This window comes from Octopus bimaculoides, chromosome Z (assembly GCF_046866305.1).
Source record: "Octopus bimaculoides isolate indiv1 chromosome Z, ASM4686630v1, whole genome shotgun sequence".
Taxonomy (NCBI): Eukaryota; Metazoa; Mollusca; class Cephalopoda; order Octopoda; family Octopodidae; genus Octopus; species Octopus bimaculoides.
Window position 1 is genome coordinate 37276788 of NC_142944.1, and position 18549 is coordinate 37295336.

Sequence of the window (18549 nt, forward strand, 5' to 3'; positions counted from 1 at the left end):
AGAAATTGTCCAAGACCTTAGTGCAGATTAGTCCTATGCTTATCATATTGCTCAAGCAATAAGATCAGATGAAGTACCTCAGTTATTGGCTCTCTTGGAGATTAAGCCTGTTAGTCACAGCCATTGTTTAACTACAGTTCTGTGCTTCAGCAGGCTTTCAATTTCCAGACACCAATTGAAGGGAAGGGCTCTGAAGAATTTGAGATTAATTGTTGAATTTATAGTTGCTGCCAATCTTCTCAACTGGTTTAATATTAAGCTCAATCTGAAATGGGTTGATGGTGCCAATCATCTTTTGTTTCAATTGCAGCTTGTAAGAACACAAAATAAGTTGGTGAAGGATATTGTGCTACCTGTGGTGAGGAGGTCTGCACGATATGCTCGATCAGCAGCAGTGTTGCAAGCAATGCTTTTCATCCATATGTTCAAATCTTTGTACTGAGGCTATAGACACCATTCTAAGAATTAGAAGTACTCCATTTGAAGATGACCAGTTGGGATACTGTTCATTTAGTCAAAGAAAAGTTGCCTGGTTAAACGTCAATGCCACCAAGCTGTCTAAGTTGGCTGATTTGAGTTCTGAAGCCTTGTAACCACCATTGACAACATCTTTAAATAGTAAGAATCTCAAAGGCTTTAAAGACACACTAATGATAGTACCAAAATGGCCATCACACACTCAAAGCAGTAAGAGGTGTATTAAAATGGTCACTGAAGCTGCAAGTCATGTTTACAGTCATGAGAAGTAAGAGGGTTACATCAAAGCACAAGCAGTCAGCCAGCAACTTATCAAAAGAAACAACAGCAAGAAGGATGTGAAGACTTTGACTACTTTCAAATAGTATAATGGAATGTATTAAAGTATACATGAAACTTGAAACAGAAAGAAACTGGTGAAAACTAGTTATGTTCAAAATTCTCAAAACATAAATTTCAAACTCATATTGATGTTGTTATGAGTTATTTAAAATTGTTTTTCTTTCCAGAATTTTGTTTTATATGCTAAAAGGCAACAATAAATTACTACCGAAATTAAAGATTATGAATGTTCCAAAACTGACGCACTCTGATGCCTGTGTATGAACAGATATGCTACATAGCTGTGACTACTGAGGATATGCTAAGGCTTGAAAGAAATGAAGGTAGTACGTTCCATTGGATGGGTAATTTCACTGTGCATGTATGACAGAGTGTAAGTGATTTGAGAGAAAAACTGGGTACACAGGGCATCAAATGCAGCGTGCAACAGAGAAGATTGTGCTGGTATGGTCATGTAATGCATATGAATGAAGACAGTTACATCAAGACATGCTGATCTCTAATTATGGAGGGAACATGTGGAAAGGGTAGCCCCAAAAAGACATGGGATGAAGTAGTGAGAAAGGATCTTTAGACAGTGAGCCTCATAAAGGGGATGACAGGGAATCAAGACTCCTGGCAGTTTGCTGTGCTTCAGAAGACAGTCAAGCTAAGTAAAAATTGTGGTTATCCTTGTATCTAGGCATGCCCCCTACATCCCTCTTCAGCTGAGCACTTCTAATCTTACAGGCTTGTGCTTGTGGACTGTAAAAAGCACCCATACTGGTGCCATATAAAAGCACCTGTGCCAGTGCTGTGTAAAAGCACCAAGAACACTATGTAAATCAGTTGGCATTAGGAAGAGTGTCCAGATGTAAACCTTGCCAGAACAGTGGAGCCTAGTGCAGGCCTTGGCCTTACCAGCTCCTGTTGAACCATGGAACCCATGCCAGCATGGAAAACAGACATTAGATGAAAAGTATATATATATATATATATACACACACACACATGCAACAGGCTTCTTTCAGTTTCCATCTACCAAATTCACTCAAAGAACTCTAGTTGTCCGCAGTAAGAAGACACCTTATCCAAGGTATCATGCAGTGGGACTGATCTAAAACCATGTGGTTGGGAAGCAAATTTCGTAACCATATAGCCATGTCTATTGAATGTATTATATATATATATATATATATATATATATATATATATATATATATATATATAAATATGCTGAGGCCTCCTTCGGTCATGACTGACCATGGGATTGCACCTAGAAAGTTACCCTCCCAGGCGCAAGTCCGGGCAAGGTTGTTTATGCCACCAGTGTTATCCAAGGGAAAGGCAAAGGCTGATACAGCTTAGCACCAGTGACATCACAACTCATTTCTACAGCTGAGTGAACTGGAGCAATGTGAAATAAAGTGTCTTGCTCAAGAACACAACATGCAGCCCAGTCCAGGATTCGAACTCACAACCTCACAATCGTAAACTCGACACTCTAACCACTGAGCCATGCTATATATATATATATAAAGTAAAGTTCCTTCCTGAGTCACATAGATTCAAAGGGACAGTTTCTTGTTTTCTGTGGTACATATATTTCCACTGGACAGGACACTTGTCTTTCACAGGAACAATGATTTTGCCAGCTGAGTGATGTTGAGCAATGTGAGGTGAACTGTCTTGCTGAAGAACATAATGCATCACCCAGTCCAAGAATCAAAACCACAATCTTACGACTACCCTAACAACTAAGCCTACTCTACTATATATGATGTATTCTCCAAGAGACTTTCAAACATGAGTATCCAGTCTCTTGACCAAACATATGACTGATTTATTAAGCACTCTGAGTATTCTACCTACATGTGTGTCCTTAATGTAATTCTCAAGGATCAGCATGATGCAGTTGATATGGCAAGGTTCTAAACAGTATGTGGCTAAATCCACTTGCAATTCTTAGATGGATATATGGTAATGGCAATGAAACTTGCTGAAGAAACTATGAAGTGGAACTGAGCATGGGATCTCATGACTGTCCAGTGAACTTTTTAACCATGACTTTCTCTCTCTTTCCATATATACATATACATATATATATATACATGTCTCTTAAAGGATAGAGCTCAAAATCAATGCATTGAAGATACTTTATTGCAGCAACAATTATAATAACAGAAACAACCACAATAAGCCAAACCTATGCACATTTCAATAGGGTATCCCGGAAAAATAAACCACATCATAAGATGTCTTGTAAAATATTGTAACAAATTACAACATATTACAAATTTCTGGATACTCCATCTCATCAGTGATGAGATGGAGTATCCAGAAATTTGTAATATGTTGTAATTTGTTACAATATTTTACAAGACATCTTATGATGTGGTTTATTTTTCCGGGATACCCTATTGAAATGTGCATAGGTTTGGCTTATTGTGGTTGTTTCTGTTATTATAATTGTTGCTGCAATAAAGTATCTTCAATGCATTGATTTTGAGCTCTATCCTTTAAGAGACATGTATACATATATATATACAAAAACTCAACTGTGAGTTTTTGGCTAAGACTGTTAACAGATACTATATATTTTGTAAAATTTGTTTTATAAAAGTATATATTTAATATATATATATATATATATATATATATATAAGGCAAATATCCTGAGTAAATTTCCAATTTACCTCCACCCATACCTAATATTCAATTGCAATATTGCCCTGCAATAGTAAGCACTTGGTTAAAAATACATAGGTACACATCCAGTAGTATATTGGATATTGAATATCCCTTAGATGGTGTCTTAACCTCTAACTCATAGACATATATATATAATATACATATATGTATGTATATACATATACACACACACACACATATATATACACACATACATATACATAATGTCAGTGTGCATACACGACAGAGTGTAAGCGCCCTGAGAGAAAAGTTGGATTTAAGAAGCATCAGATGTGGTGTGCAAGAGAAACGACTGCACTGGTATGGTCATGTGTTGCGAATGAATGTGGGCAGCTGTGTGAAAAAGTGTCACACCCTAGCAGATGAGGGAACCTGTGGAAGAGCTAGACCCAGGAAAACCTGGGATGAGGTAGTGAAGCACGACCTTCGAACATTGGGCTTTACTGAGGCAATAGCAAGTGACCGGGATCTTTGGAGATATGCTGTGCTTGAGAAGACCCAATGAAACCAGAGCCCATGGCCTATGCCAATGGTTGTAATCAGCCCATTTATGAATACCCCTCATTCATTGGACAATAAACCTTGCTTGTGAAGACTTACTGAGGCAAGTGGAATCAAAATCAAAATTGCTGACATGGCCAACGACAGTACCGCCTGATTGGCACTCGTGCCAGTAGAAGGTTAAAAGCACATCCGAACTTGGGGTGTAACCGGCCCACTTATGAGTACTCCTCATTCAAACTTTGCTTGCGAAGACCTATTGAGGCAAATGAAATTAAATCAAATCAAAATCGCTGACGTGGCCGATGACAGTACCGCCTGATTGGCACTCGTGCCAGTGGAACATTAAAAGAAGCATATCCGAGCATGATTGTTGCTAGGGACACGAATTGGCTCTTGTGCTAGTGACACATAAAAAGCACCATTCGAGTGTGATCGTTACCAGCGTCGCCTTACAGGCACATGTACCAGTGCCACCGGACTGGCTCCGTGCAGGTAGCACGTAAAAACACGTTTTGAGTGTGGTCGTTGCCGAACCGCCTAACTGGCCCTCGCGCCGGTGGCACGTAAAAATCACCCACTACACTCTCGGAGTGGTTGGCGTTAGGAAGGGCATCCAGCTGTAGAAACTTGCCAGATCAGATTGGGGCCTGGTGCAGCCTTCTGGCTCACCAGTCCTCAGTCAAACCATCCAACCTATGCTAGCATGTATATATATATATATATATATATATATATATATCATCCAACCAATTAAACGATGATGATGATGATAATACATATATATATACACACATTAAATCTGGAGTATCTACAAGAATAGATGCAAGCGCTAATTTATAAAAACATGTGACATATTAATAAAAATCTGTAAATGTACAACCATCCAGATATCTAAGTACCTTATTATTTTTTCTAATATATAATTCCTGTACATCACCTCCAAACCTTCTTATATATATATACACACACACACACACACGGAGAGAGAGGAGGGGGGATGTGATGTCCTTTTAGTTCTCAGGAGTTCAAGGAAGGGAAGTTAACTTTGTTCTTTAGTAATTGTTGAAAAGTGAGTGCATTGATGGAGTGATAGATTCCAACACGTTATCTAAATAAACAGACTGCGAACAAATTAATTTGATAATGAATGGCAGTAGTTGTCTCATTAAACTTTTATGCTAACTAAAACCTTCAGGCACGCGTTGTGTTACGATGCCGGTAGGTTGTTGAATATCAGACATTACTGAAATCGTTTCAATAGCTAAACTTGTACACTTTTTCTTACTGATGATCGGTAGATTCACTAATTTCGACATCTGTCCTAAGTTCAGCTATATGGCTATCGCAGCTGGAATTCTAAGGCATTAGGGTGTAAATTCACCTGATTATTCTTTTTACTACCAAAACCTATTCTGTATCTTTTGCCTTCTACACACATCACACGAAAAGAAAACAAAGGACAAAAATCGGATTAAAAAATTCCCCACATGTGAAAAAAACAACAAAAAAAAATCTGGGTATTCTTTTGAGAGTAAGAAAGAGACTTGATGTAAATAAGATTGTGTATGTGTGTGTGTGCATGTATACGTGTTTAAGGCATGCGTTTGCGCGTACACGCGTAAAAGCGCGCGCTTGTTAGGAGTTAGTAAGAAAATTTTCAGAAGAGAATTGAAGGAAGAATGTCATAATTATATTTAGTAGTTTCATATATATATATATCTGTTTGATTTAACAAGCACACACGTCCTCTTACTCATTCTTTTCAAATTACCTTAACCAGTGTTAATGCACCAAAACACAGTTTAATCGCAATCAGTTAAAACCCAATCATTAAGATTTCAGCTCTGTCAAGGTTTATTCAGGATATTAAAACAACTGAACAAACGAAAAGGAATCTCTTTTTCTTTTAAGATGCTCAGTTTAATAAATAAAATAATAATTGTTGATAACATTTTCAATATCGAGGAAATGAAAAAGAAATCCATTTTTAAATAGTTTACGAAATTAAAAAAAGAAATGAAAGAAAAATACGAAGGCAAATCTTTTTAAAATATTGTAAATGATTCCGAATATGTAATTCTCAGGCAACAAAAATCACATTTTTAAAATTTATTAATTTGAAATACGATTGAACGAAACATTTTAATCGCAATACATTTTACTTTCACTTTACCGTCTTAAACCTAACAATCTTTCGATTTATTTCCTTGTCAAGAACTTTGTGCTGCAACGAAACTTTCTACCTGGCATATATGTTTTATACTTGCTAATTATTCAATAATAGCATAAAAATCCAAGGTAAGTTATATTTACTTTACAACATTAAATATTTCGTTTGTATAGTAGAATAAAGAAAAGATGATTTTCTTTATTTTACAGTAAGAATCCAAATGGTGAAAAGTTTAAAGTTCCTAAGCTAGAAGACTTAAAAGAGTGAATTGTATTCTTTATCTGTTTTAAAGTCTGTCACCCATTTGTACACCCCTGATTTAATATAAACATACATAAACTATACATACATACGTCCGCCTATATCTATATATGTATATATATCTTACATTAGGGTATTGAAACGGGTGATTTGTATGTATAGATGCACTTGAGGTAGAGAAATATTGATGGAAAATGTAAGGTCAGATTTTTGATGCTGGACCTCATCTTATCTAAGATGACAAAGGATGTAGATAGTCGTGCTGAACGGCAAACTCGTCCTACGTAATTCCAGTAATGAAAATAGACACTTAAATACATATATACACATTTGTCGGCTTTTTATGTAACTGTCTTCTTAATGTCTGCATGTGCTGTACAATATATATAGATATATATTTATAATGAATGTGTATATATTTCAGGTGACTTTCGATTGATTCTAATTTCATGTCCATTTAACCATATGAAAGCCTGAGCAACAACTATTAATCATATACAATAAAGGATGTCGCAATAATACTGTACCTGTTAGTTGATAAGCCAATGTGTAAATACCATCAGTGGTATGTATATGCAATTAGAGTTTAGATATGCACTAAACTTGACAGAAAAAAAAAATTACTATCCAATAAAATTGCGTACAAAAATGGTAGTAAAACAACAAAAACTTGTTAATTTAATTGATTAATAAGAGATAATCATTTTAGTTATATCACCTACGTGGTTGGCGCCGAAAAAGTATTTTTCTTGCAGCTAGTTCAATGACTAACTAAAGTGTCTGAAACTTATGCCACGCGGTTTATTTAAGACTCGGATGTGGAGAGAGAAAAAACAACAACAACTATATTATCATAAGCGATCTTCAACAAATGTTAACATTAGGACAGGAATAAAAATATTAAAACATACTTATCCTGGTGAAATAAAAATTAAAAATTAATTGAAAACAAATCGTCATACTAGGGAACCATCGGAACATATTTAGTTATATTAAAAAGAAAGATTTCCACCTTCGTACTGCCTGTCCTATCATTGGCGGTCTTTTTGCATACAAATTCATTATGAAACTCATTGTTCAAAGAATATGATTTAAATAAATGTTGGATATACATCTATATAATTGTTGATAGGAAATAATCAAAGAAAAAATCCAACGCTTGGTCAGATTCAGACTTGCACTTTATAGTAAATGAAACATCTGATCGATAACATAGCAATACTATAATTAGTAAACAAAAACTTACATCTAGGTATTTATTTGAATTTAAAAAAAGGCATATAATTGAAATAATATTTCAGAAACCTATTATTAAAATATACAGTAGCCAATGTTGAAATAAAAGTGCAATGCTAAACATTTTTTGACGAACATTCTCACAAACATTTGTTGGAAATTGGTTTAAATTCCTAATAAAAAAGAAAAAAACAATAGAGAAAAATTGATGGACTATGTTTAAAAAACAGTGAAGAATTCGGTTAGCAACGCAAACAAGTTGTTGATGGTATGATCTATTGTGAGCCTAGGGGAATGTCTGGGAATCGCTTGTTCGGTCTATCCAATTCTCTTAAAACAAACACACATACATACACACACATACATTTCTCTCTGTCTCTCTCTCTCTCTGTCTCTGTCTCTCTCTCTCATTGATATACTGTCGCTGTGTCAGTCTGCATATAATTTCATAGTAAAAAAGTGTCATATTACTTGAGAATATTAATTAATAGCAATTGATATTCAAAATAAGGTGGATTGCTTCAGAGTTATGCGTATAACAATCCGTATAAAAACAATCGTAGAATGAAAAAACGAACAGCGCGAATGGTTTATAGTATTCGCTTTCCGTCCGTGGCATAAGGAACAATGGAAATTGTCTCAGACGAGCGAACTTATACCGAAGACGTTAGCCCAGATTCTAAGCTTCAAAATTCACCCCAAGTAGGTCTATTTTAATGTGCTTCTACCTGCGAAGTCTTTATGTTATTTAGTTGGTTATGCCACTCCTTTTGAGTGCTATATTCTCTTCAACTGTGTTTTCTATCCCGTGTTGACTGTATTCAGTCAGTATACCTTTTTTTTTAAAACTACAGTTGTTTTTTCAGTTTAATATTTTAAAATATTACATATATATATTTGAGTCTGTACAGCTTGGTCATTTTGTTTTTCTTTTTATTTTGAACAAAAATAAATTACAGCTAACTTTTCATGTACTCTATTATTTATGCCACCTTTATAGTTTGCATTAAATAAGGTTGTTCGTCCAACATTCCCTACCGTAATGAACGATCGAAATATTTAAGTTTTTAACTCGTAATTTTCTTCCCGCTCTTGTAAACTTCGTCTCAATGTGTCATTTATTTTTTTGTTATATTCAGTGAACCTGTTGAGTAATTTATAATCCCAATTTATAGATTCGAAAACGGAATTTTTAACACGTGATACTCTGATAATAAAATATCACCTTTATCGATATACTGTTTATGTTTCATTTTATTTCGTATTTTCTTCGTTACTATGAAAAATCAATCCCCTGAAAAATAGGCTATTAAATATATTTCTCTAATAAATCTCTCTCTCATTGCATATATATATATATATATTATATATGCATGCATACATATATGTATGTATGTATAAAATATGGTGTGTGTGTGGAGAGAGAGAGAGAGAGGGTTGTTCAATAGGTTCAACCAAAGCTGTTATAATCCAACTGCTTGAACCTTGATTCATGTTTAAAAAAAAAATTTATGCGAATTGTAATTTTGATTTTATCTTTATATTTATAAATTAAGGTTTATTATATAGACAAGTTTTTTTTTTTTTTTTGTATCAAATTTAGAATTAACAGGGGGAGATAATTACTGGATGATATCCGGAAGTATTTCTCTGGGACGGAAATAGCCGAAGAATTTCTCTTCACAAACAGAATCGGTAGCCATATTGACCATTAGCCGAAAAAAAATCACTGTCCATCCAAGCTTTTCCCGTCTTAAGTAAAATAGTTATTGTAAGTATACGAGTCCATGCTCTCTGGTTTGTAATTGCACTAAATTTTTGTTTGGTCACATGAAATAGAAACGTTGATCGGTACCGAAACGAGTTATATCTTCTATATTTACTATTACGTCAAGGCCTGGGCCGCAACACGGGAATTTTTTTCCTATCGTGAATACGTGTCTCATTCTCTACAGCTTTGTTATTTGTCACTGCTTATGCTAGTAAGCATTATCGCTTATTTTTCACTAATAAATTCTTATGTTTGATTGTTTGAAATCTGTTTCGCTATACATACCTATTTATATATTTTTTACTTTTATTTTTACCACATGGATCCTTTCATAGCTTTCTTATACCGGCTTGATCATTTTACAGCAGATTATTGTACTAATTGCTTTTCGATTTAATTAGAATCGTTTCAGTTCCATGTATTATTGAATTAGTTGTTGCACATATGCTTGTTTTGTGATTAATCAGTATGTTAAGTATTGATGTCGAGGGAAACGAGTTCAAGTCTAGTTGCCAGCTGTACGCTTTTCCAGATATAGACCTGTAGAGTAGTAAAGCCAAATTTAAAATGAACTGTTGAACCAGTTTAGTCTGGAGGATAAGACTCAAAATTTAATTCAATTATTTTTTTTTTTCACTTAGAAATTGTCTCAAGATTTGCTTGCAACATTTCTTTTGTTATATATATATATATATGTATACGTATATATATATATATATATATAAAATCCATAATACTAAATTATATTTTAGTAGGCGGTGCCAGCGATTTTATATTGTCTTTCACTGCGTCTCTGCCGGGTTGTTTTCAGAAAAATACTTAAGCGTTCTGCAGTGTAATCGCTTATTCATATACATACTTTACACGCACGCACACATACACACACACAATATAATATATATATATATATATATATATATATATATACACACATATATATTATAATTGTGTAGGCTGGTGGTGGGGAAGAAACTGATTTCATTATTATTTGATTTATTGTAGACCCCCACGTCTCAAAATCTTTGTTAGAACACGTACGCACACACGATTTCTCTATCATGGCTTCTTTGGCATGACCTAATGTGTTGTAAGGCGCTAGTCATTCTGTCTAATAACAGACCAGGTTCGATCTTATTGCAGCTAAAAGAATATTTAGCTCACCTGTAGTTGAGATAGATGTTAACACGTTGGATAGTGAAAATGCTGGCCTCTTGATTTATTGTTCGATATATATATGTGTGTGTGTGTGTGTGTATAATGCCGGTACTACCTAGATTAGCAGAAATTTGTGTGGAGCTGCTAACTAGTTAGACATGTTCTGTGTTTTATAGTCGAAAGAGTATATTCGATTTAGTCGTAGTTTTAAACTGGAATAATGAATACCATTTTTGTTTAGATCAACTGTGATTTTTACACACACACATGTACATGTATGTATAATGTGCGTGTGTGTAATATCATACGATTTCTAGTTGAATGCTTGTGATAAATATTCTAGTTGTATAGTAGAATAGTAATACTGTCATTATTGACTCACATTTGTTCGATGTTTGTTTAAATTTATACCCTGTAATGTTCATATTTCATTTCAACACATTTCTTTTATTCCGATAAGGTAAAATTTCACATTGCTTTTTATCCCCTTTTATTCGAGGATTGAAAAAAAAAATTAAAATGTTAAAAAAGAAAAGGTAGCTCCTAATTTTTTTAATTTTAATTTTTACTGTTTTAATTTTGTAATTTAAATAATTCAAATATTTTCAAAGAACGTTAATCAATAATTTTCATTTGCAGTAATTCTTATACATTGATACAAATTTTGCTATCCTTATTGTTACATTTGTTATAGGTGAAATACAAATAAATTTATTAGTTGTCTGGTTAAGGATGAATTGAGAATGATGTTTCGATAAAATGTTTGTAATTAAATTCTAATTAAACTATTCATTCGCAATCCTGCCGTGCTCTTATTCAATTTAATTCGAAGTTGATCTCTACATCTGAAGACAAAACTTTTCTCTTGTTGGAATTGGATGTAATGTCTATAAACTGCAAAAAGATGGGTGGGGCTTAGAGATCTGTTAATTTTTTAAATTTATTTAACATGGACATATTTCCTGGAATTAAAATGCAGTGTGTCAGTTTTACAGTCATAAAAATGAAACCAAAAGTGCGACAAATCGAAAGCATTAAGCTATTAAAAACTAAAACCCCAATACAAATTTTCTAAATGACCGTGCAAATTACCCCTGAACTTAATCTTTTGGCTGAATCCTTAAGATAAGCAAATGTTTTAAGTATCAATTTCGTAATTTGGCCGTGAAATGCTTGCTTAGCTTTTTTGTTTTTGTGTTACATTAAGTGAGGCATTATAAGTCTTTTTAGGGTTTTAGTTATTTCAATATCTTTTGATTTAAGACAGACTTGCCCATGTACAAATTATACATGAATAACAGTTATTTCTATCACTGAGTATGTGTAATTAGTTAGAATATTTATGTAATTTAAACAAAAATCTTAATATTTTTGAATATTTACGTAATTTGAGTGTTTTAAGAAACTTTCTTTAGTCACTGACGTTGTATGGAAGTAAACGGAATCGGTAATCACAAATTCGTAACGAAAAATTTTAAAGCTTGTTTTATGTTTTTGTGAAATTTAGGAATGTATGAACTAGGTAGATGAGCGCAGTTTTTGTTTTTGAAAGATATGCAATTATATAGTTAAATTCCCTGTGAGTTTTGTGTAGTAATGTTTTGGTCCACAATAATACAAATTGGATCATTATGGTGTGACCTTTTTAGATTTTAAATTACTCGAAGATGCTATTAATATTTTTAGATGTATATATGTGTAAAATAACTCATTTTGGATGCATTGAAGAAATATGCTAGTATCCTTATAATCTCGGTTGACGGGAGTCATTTTTAGCAACATGCACTTTCATGTCATCTTTTAGAACTCCTCAAAGCTCTGATCCTAAATATCTTGTGAAAACTAAAATTTTCGAAAAATGTGTATTAACAGTTGGTAAAAACTGCAAGTAGTCATAATAGCCAAATATAATTCTGAGAGATTAATTTTAAGAATGTTCTCATTTATGGAGGCTTATGTTTCTACAGTTTGACAAATGTGGAGGACCTGAGAGATTCAATTGCTTTTAAATCCTTACAGTTCATTGAAGTTTAAACATTTTTGTTACCATGTCAATCTTGAAATGAATGAAGAACTTAGTCATTAAGCTGGTATTTGGGACATTAATTATTAATGTGAAGTTTTGATGGAAGGTTTTAATTAGATCACTTTAAAATGAGCAGTTTGTAATACAAAACTGAGGGTGGCCTCAGATGGATTGGTATCAAGAGTTAAATTGTTTCTAAGTATCAGCAAGTTAACTCTTTCTCCTTTCATAGATACATTTTGTATCAGTGAACATTTTTCATGTTAAAAGGATAATTGTGAACCAGTTTCACTTGTTTGCATTATCTATTTCTTAGATTTTGCTTTATCAAAGTTAATCGCTGGGGTTGCTCATACTTTTCCATTAACTTTTGATAACCAGTCTAAACAGTCTCTACTTAGTTCAATTAAGTTACATTCTGTAAAACTGATTTAATGTAATTACACACTTTTTTTTTTTTTTGTTATGCCTTCTAACTTGGTTACTGTCATGATTATGAGATGGTTTAACCTATTTGTAAACTGGTTGCTGAGGAAAAATAGCACAACTTGAAACTTAAATAAATGCAATTGAGGGAGGACCGAGCAATATAAGTAAATGTCTAGGGAAAACACACCAAATCACTAAAAGTTGTGAGTTAAGTAATGAAAATTGGGTATGTTTGGATGTGTGTGCTACTTTGTAAAATATTCGGTCCATGTAGCTGGAAAATATAATTTTATGGTAATGACCATGGTAGACATTACCTCCTTAAGATATTTATATTTTGCAATAATGATATAAAATGTACATAGTATAAGTCAATGGAGAAATAACTGAAATAACTTCGTGTTCAATATTATTTGAAACTAAGCTTTAAAACAGAGGATGTAAAGAAATTATTTTTTCTGTAGTAAAATCTGTTGTCAACATAAAAATAGATAAGTCTTGATACAACAATGAACCTCGTAATCCATGAAGACCTTGTTTTATATGTCAACAGACCTGATAGGTCTTTTTGTGTACTTTTAGTTTGCTTAAATTTTAATGTATAAATCATGACTTTCTGCTTGTTGGATATCCAACAACTGAGTTGTAGCTTGTTCTTTGGTATTAAGGAAAGCATAATCTTTAGACAGCAAATTTTTCTTTCATTTCTAGAAATTTTTGATAAAAATTCTGAATGTTTCACAGCCACAAATAGTATAGCCTGTGTAAGAAAGGTAATAGAAATTAATGAATTAGATGATTGCATTGTTAATTATCAGTTCCTTAAGACATACAAGTAAATTGGCTTCAGTCTATTTATCCTTTTGTTATTAATCCTTTGACTGCCTTGAATGTATTTAGACAATAATGACTAGCACCCAGTCGTTATCGGCTTGAGGATTACTAACCCCTACATAAAAGTGAAATATTGGCCAAGGTATACACAATGTGTATTCCAATTTAATGGATATATCCTAAGTGCTAATTTCCATGTGTATGTGTGTACACATGCATATTCACTGGTTTAACCTCCACTTTCCTGTGTTTGGATTAGTCTGGCAAAATTTTGATAGATTTTCTACTGTTGGCTGCTCTACCTGTTACCATACATCGCATGATGTGAAAGCAAGGTAACAGTAACATGTATATTTATGACAAACTTCTTTTAGTTTCTATCTATCAATTCCATTCACAAGGCTTCTGTCAGCCCAGGGCTATAGTAGAAGACAATTGCCCGAGATGTGCAGTTGGACTGAAAACGTGGTTGTGAAGGAAGCTTTTCACCACATAACTACAGCTGCATTTGTCTCCTACAACAGCCCTGGGCTAAAAGAAACTGAAAGAAACCCATTGCACATACATGTCTTTGTCTCCCACCACTGCTAGACTATAAAGGAAACCAATAGAATGTTTTGAAATTGAAAGAAGCCAGTCTCTCTTTTTCTAGAGAATGAATTATAGTTATAAACAAGGAACATTGCATATAGTATTTAGTTACAATCTTCCTTGACATGTTTAGCTCTGAAGAAATAATATCTTGATTGAAAATAGGTGAGTTGGCAACAAAAAGAACATCTACCTGTAAAAAAAAAAATTGCTTACTCAATGTCATTTAGCTCTTGCAATCATTGAAAACTAGATGTTAAAATGATGTTACACCAAGATCATTTTCAACATCCACTTTTCTATCCTTGCGTGGCTCAGTTTGTGATTGGGTGCCCTTCTTGTTGCCAACAAGATTATTACCATGTTTCTGAGCATTCATAATGTTTTTGCTAAGCTTGAAAGATAAGAAGCCAGTATGCTTCACTGGATGTGCAATGTGAGTGTGCATGTTTAATAGTGTAAGCATCTTGAGAGAAAAGTTAGGTATAAGAGGAATTAGATGTGGTGTGCAAGAGAAACCATTTCACTGGTATGGTCATCTGATGCATATGGACTAGGACAGCTGTGTAAAGTGCCAATCTCTGTGGAGGGAACTTGTGGTAGAAGTAGATCCAGGAAGACAGGACAAGGTCGTGAAGCATGATCTTCAAACTTTGAGCCTCACAGTCAATGACTGGTGATTGAAACCTTTGGCAATATGCTGTACTTGAGAGGACCTGTCAAGCCAAGTGTGCCCATGCTGGTGGCACGTAAAGAACATCTTTTGAACATTGGGCCTGACAGAGGCAAAGTGGCAGAGTTCCTTAGTGTTGGGTCTCATGGAGGCAATGACCAAGATCTTTGGCATTGTTGTGCTTGAGTAGACCCACCAAGCTGAGCAAAATTGAAGTCATGGCAAATACTGTTGTCACACAAATTGGCACATAAAAAGCACCCATTACACTCGGAGTGGTTGACAATAGGAAGGACATCCAATCATAGAAAAAACATGCCAAATCACACTAGTATGGTGCAAGGACATTAAATGATGTTGATACATACATCACCATTTAACGTGTGTTCCATATTGGTATGGGTTTGTTGGCAAGCTGGAGGATTGCACTACACTTTACTGATTTTTGTTGTGGTCTCTGTCATTTATACTTGTATAAAGAAGTATTGAACACTCATGGTACTTGTTAGACTCAGCAAGATATGGGACAATGTAATGAAGATCGATTTTCTTTTAGCATTTTGAACCTCATGGAAGAAATGGCAAAGCATTGAACTAATGAGATATGGTGCTTGAGCAAACTCTCGCATGTCAGCGTAATTGACATGTTTTTGTATGTGCACAGTATTATTCTGTTGCTGTATTTAAATGTGAACAGAACTATATTTCATTTATTTGATACCAGTTATAGTTCTCCCTACCTGGAACCTCTTGTCATGCTCAGTATTTTCTCTTCATATGACTGCCTCACCTCTAACTCTCCTGCACCCTGTCCGCACTCTTGTTTTTTTTCCCTTCTCTCATACTTCTGTCTATTATTACCAATCTGCTACACTTCACTTTCTTTCTGTACTGTCAGTCACAACCTAATTTCTGCTATCTTCCTTGCCATCTTGTCTATGATCAATCATTCCATCACTCTTTCCTGCAATTACTTTCCACTCAATCTCTACAGTCATTGCCTAGTCTTCCCTCTCTCTGTTTATCACTGCCCACTCAACTTCTGTTATTCATTACACTAACTTAATTCTCACCCATTCCCCATCCCTAAACATGCTTCATTTTTTCCCCCACAGTCTTCAGCTGCTACTCAACCACAATCCTTGCTCTTGTTTCCCTCTCTATGCATCTTCACTGTGAAGGTCAATTCAGTGTATTCATCAAGGCCATTACGTCTCCATTTCCAGGTCCACCACACTAATCCCCACACTCAATTCTATAATGCTAGTTGCAATGTAGTTCCTCAACAGCAAGAAGCCAGTTATGTCCTTTCACTTTAAATTCTTCTTTGGAAACCTGGTGTATTCCTCTCTACTGCAGTCTATTCAAAGGGCATCATAGTCTTGTGAACTACATAATGACCATATTAGTGCTGTTGTCACAAAAATGCACCCAGAAATTATGCCAGATCAGACTTTTGAGCACAACGCTATCCTGAGACCTCTGAAATCTTGTTACACTGTCCAGTGCCAGCATAGAAGATTGGCTACAAAAGACCTGTGTGTGTGTGTGTGTGTGTGTATGCATGTGTATATAGGTATGTTAATTAAGTATGCATATCTAAACCTATGCATACAGTTATATTTATATAGATGTATATTTATACTTATTTTTCGTTATGTGTATTGACATGTCTATACATGAATATTCACATGTGCACCTTTGTCTGTATGTTCATATTGGCATTGCTTGTGTATATTTTTAATTCCTGCATGTATGTTTGGCAAGAAATATAATTCCTACTAACATGGCGCTGGGTTCAACTCTATAGTGTGAAACCTTATGAAGCCTTCTGCTATACTACAGCCTGCTAAAAGCCTTGAGTGGATTTGATAGTTGGAATGAAACACTCTCAAATGAGAGTGTATATACATTTATAGAGATCTATATGTTGGGAGATGGATGGATATATATAGATATTTCAGGGGATGGATGGTTATATATATATATATATTTCAGGGGATGGAGATATATGGATATATAGATATTTCAGGAGATGGATAGATATGTTGAGAGATGGATGGATGGAGATATATATATATATATATATATATATATATATATATATATATATATGTGTTTATATGTTTATATATAACGATGACCACTAAAGTGGATATTTAATGTGCTAGAAGTAGATGACATGTAATCGTTATATATAAATGTATACTTCAATCCCCTAAGATCTCAGATATTTTTTCTGAATCTCTCTAATTCTTTAAATGTGCTAGCTTCCTGGTAATAAATCGATATTAATATCTGATTTTTTACCCAGTGTTTTAATTTATATATATAGATATGTCGGGAGATGGATGGAGATATATATATATATAGATATGTCGGGAGATGGATGGAGATATATATATATATAGATATGTCGGGAGATGGATGGAGATATATATATATAGATATGTGGGGAGATGGATGGAGATATATATACATAGATATGTCGGGAGATGGATGGAGATATATATATATATAGATATGTCGGGAGATGGATGGAGATATATATACATAGATATGTCGGGAGATGGATGGAGATATATATACATAGATATGGAGGGAGATATATATACATAGATATGTCGGGAGATGGAGGGAGATATATATACATAGATATGGAGGGAGATGGAGGGAGATATATATACATAGATATGGAGGGAGATATATATACATAGATATGTCGGGAGATGGAGGGAGATATATATACATAGATATGTCGGGAGATGGAGGGAGATATATATACATAGATATGGAGGGAGATATATATACATAGATATGGAGGGAGATATATATACATAGATATGTCGTGAGATGGAGGGAGATATATATACATAGATATGTCGGGAGATGGAGGGAGATATATATACATAGATATGTCGGGAGATGGAGGGAGATATATATACATAGATATGTCGGGAGATGGAGGGAGATATATATACATAGATATGTCGGGAGATATATATACATAGATATGTCGGGAGATGGAGGGAGATATATATACATAGATATGTCGGGAGATATATATACATAGATATGTCGGGAGATGGAGGGAGATATATATACATAGATATGGAGGGAGATATATATACATAGATATGGAGGGAGATGGAGGGAGATATATATATATAGATATGGAGGGAGATATATATATAGATATGGAGGGAGATATATATATAGATATGGAGGGAGATATATATATAGATATGGAGGGAGATATATATATATATAGATATGGAGGGAGATATATATATATAGATATGGAGGGAGATATATATATATAGATATGGAGGGAGATATATATATATAGATATGGAGGGAGATATATATATATAGATATGGAGGGAGAT

At 34.0% G+C, this 18549-nt stretch overlaps 1 protein-coding gene and 1 long non-coding RNA gene across 7 annotated transcripts in view; one reads left to right on the forward strand and one right to left on the reverse strand.

Annotated features, from left to right (window-relative positions):
• Window positions 1-7260, reverse strand: part of LOC128249598 (uncharacterized) — a 65984-nt gene extending 58724 nt beyond the window's left edge. Inside the window, exon 1 of the long non-coding RNA XR_016244755.1 lies at window positions 7168-7260. This is a non-coding gene — a long non-coding RNA (uncharacterized LOC128249598). The remainder of the gene's footprint in view (window positions 1-7167) is intronic.
• Window positions 5019-18549, forward strand: part of LOC106872837 (eukaryotic translation initiation factor 4 gamma 1) — a 64271-nt gene continuing 50740 nt past the window's right edge. For 2 of the 6 annotated variants that reach the window (XM_089365187.1, XM_089365189.1), the window contains exon 1: window positions 9364-9452. Coding sequence is in view for 2 of the 6 variants with exons in the window: in XM_089365185.1 (XP_089221311.1) it covers window positions 8309-8383 (75 nt within the window). In the remaining 4 variants the exon portion in view is untranslated. Of the gene's footprint in view, window positions 6313-7958; window positions 8384-9363; window positions 9453-18549 lie in introns of those variants that run through there. The other 4 variants (XM_089365188.1, XM_089365190.1, XM_089365185.1 and 1 more) reach the window with 4 other exon arrangements.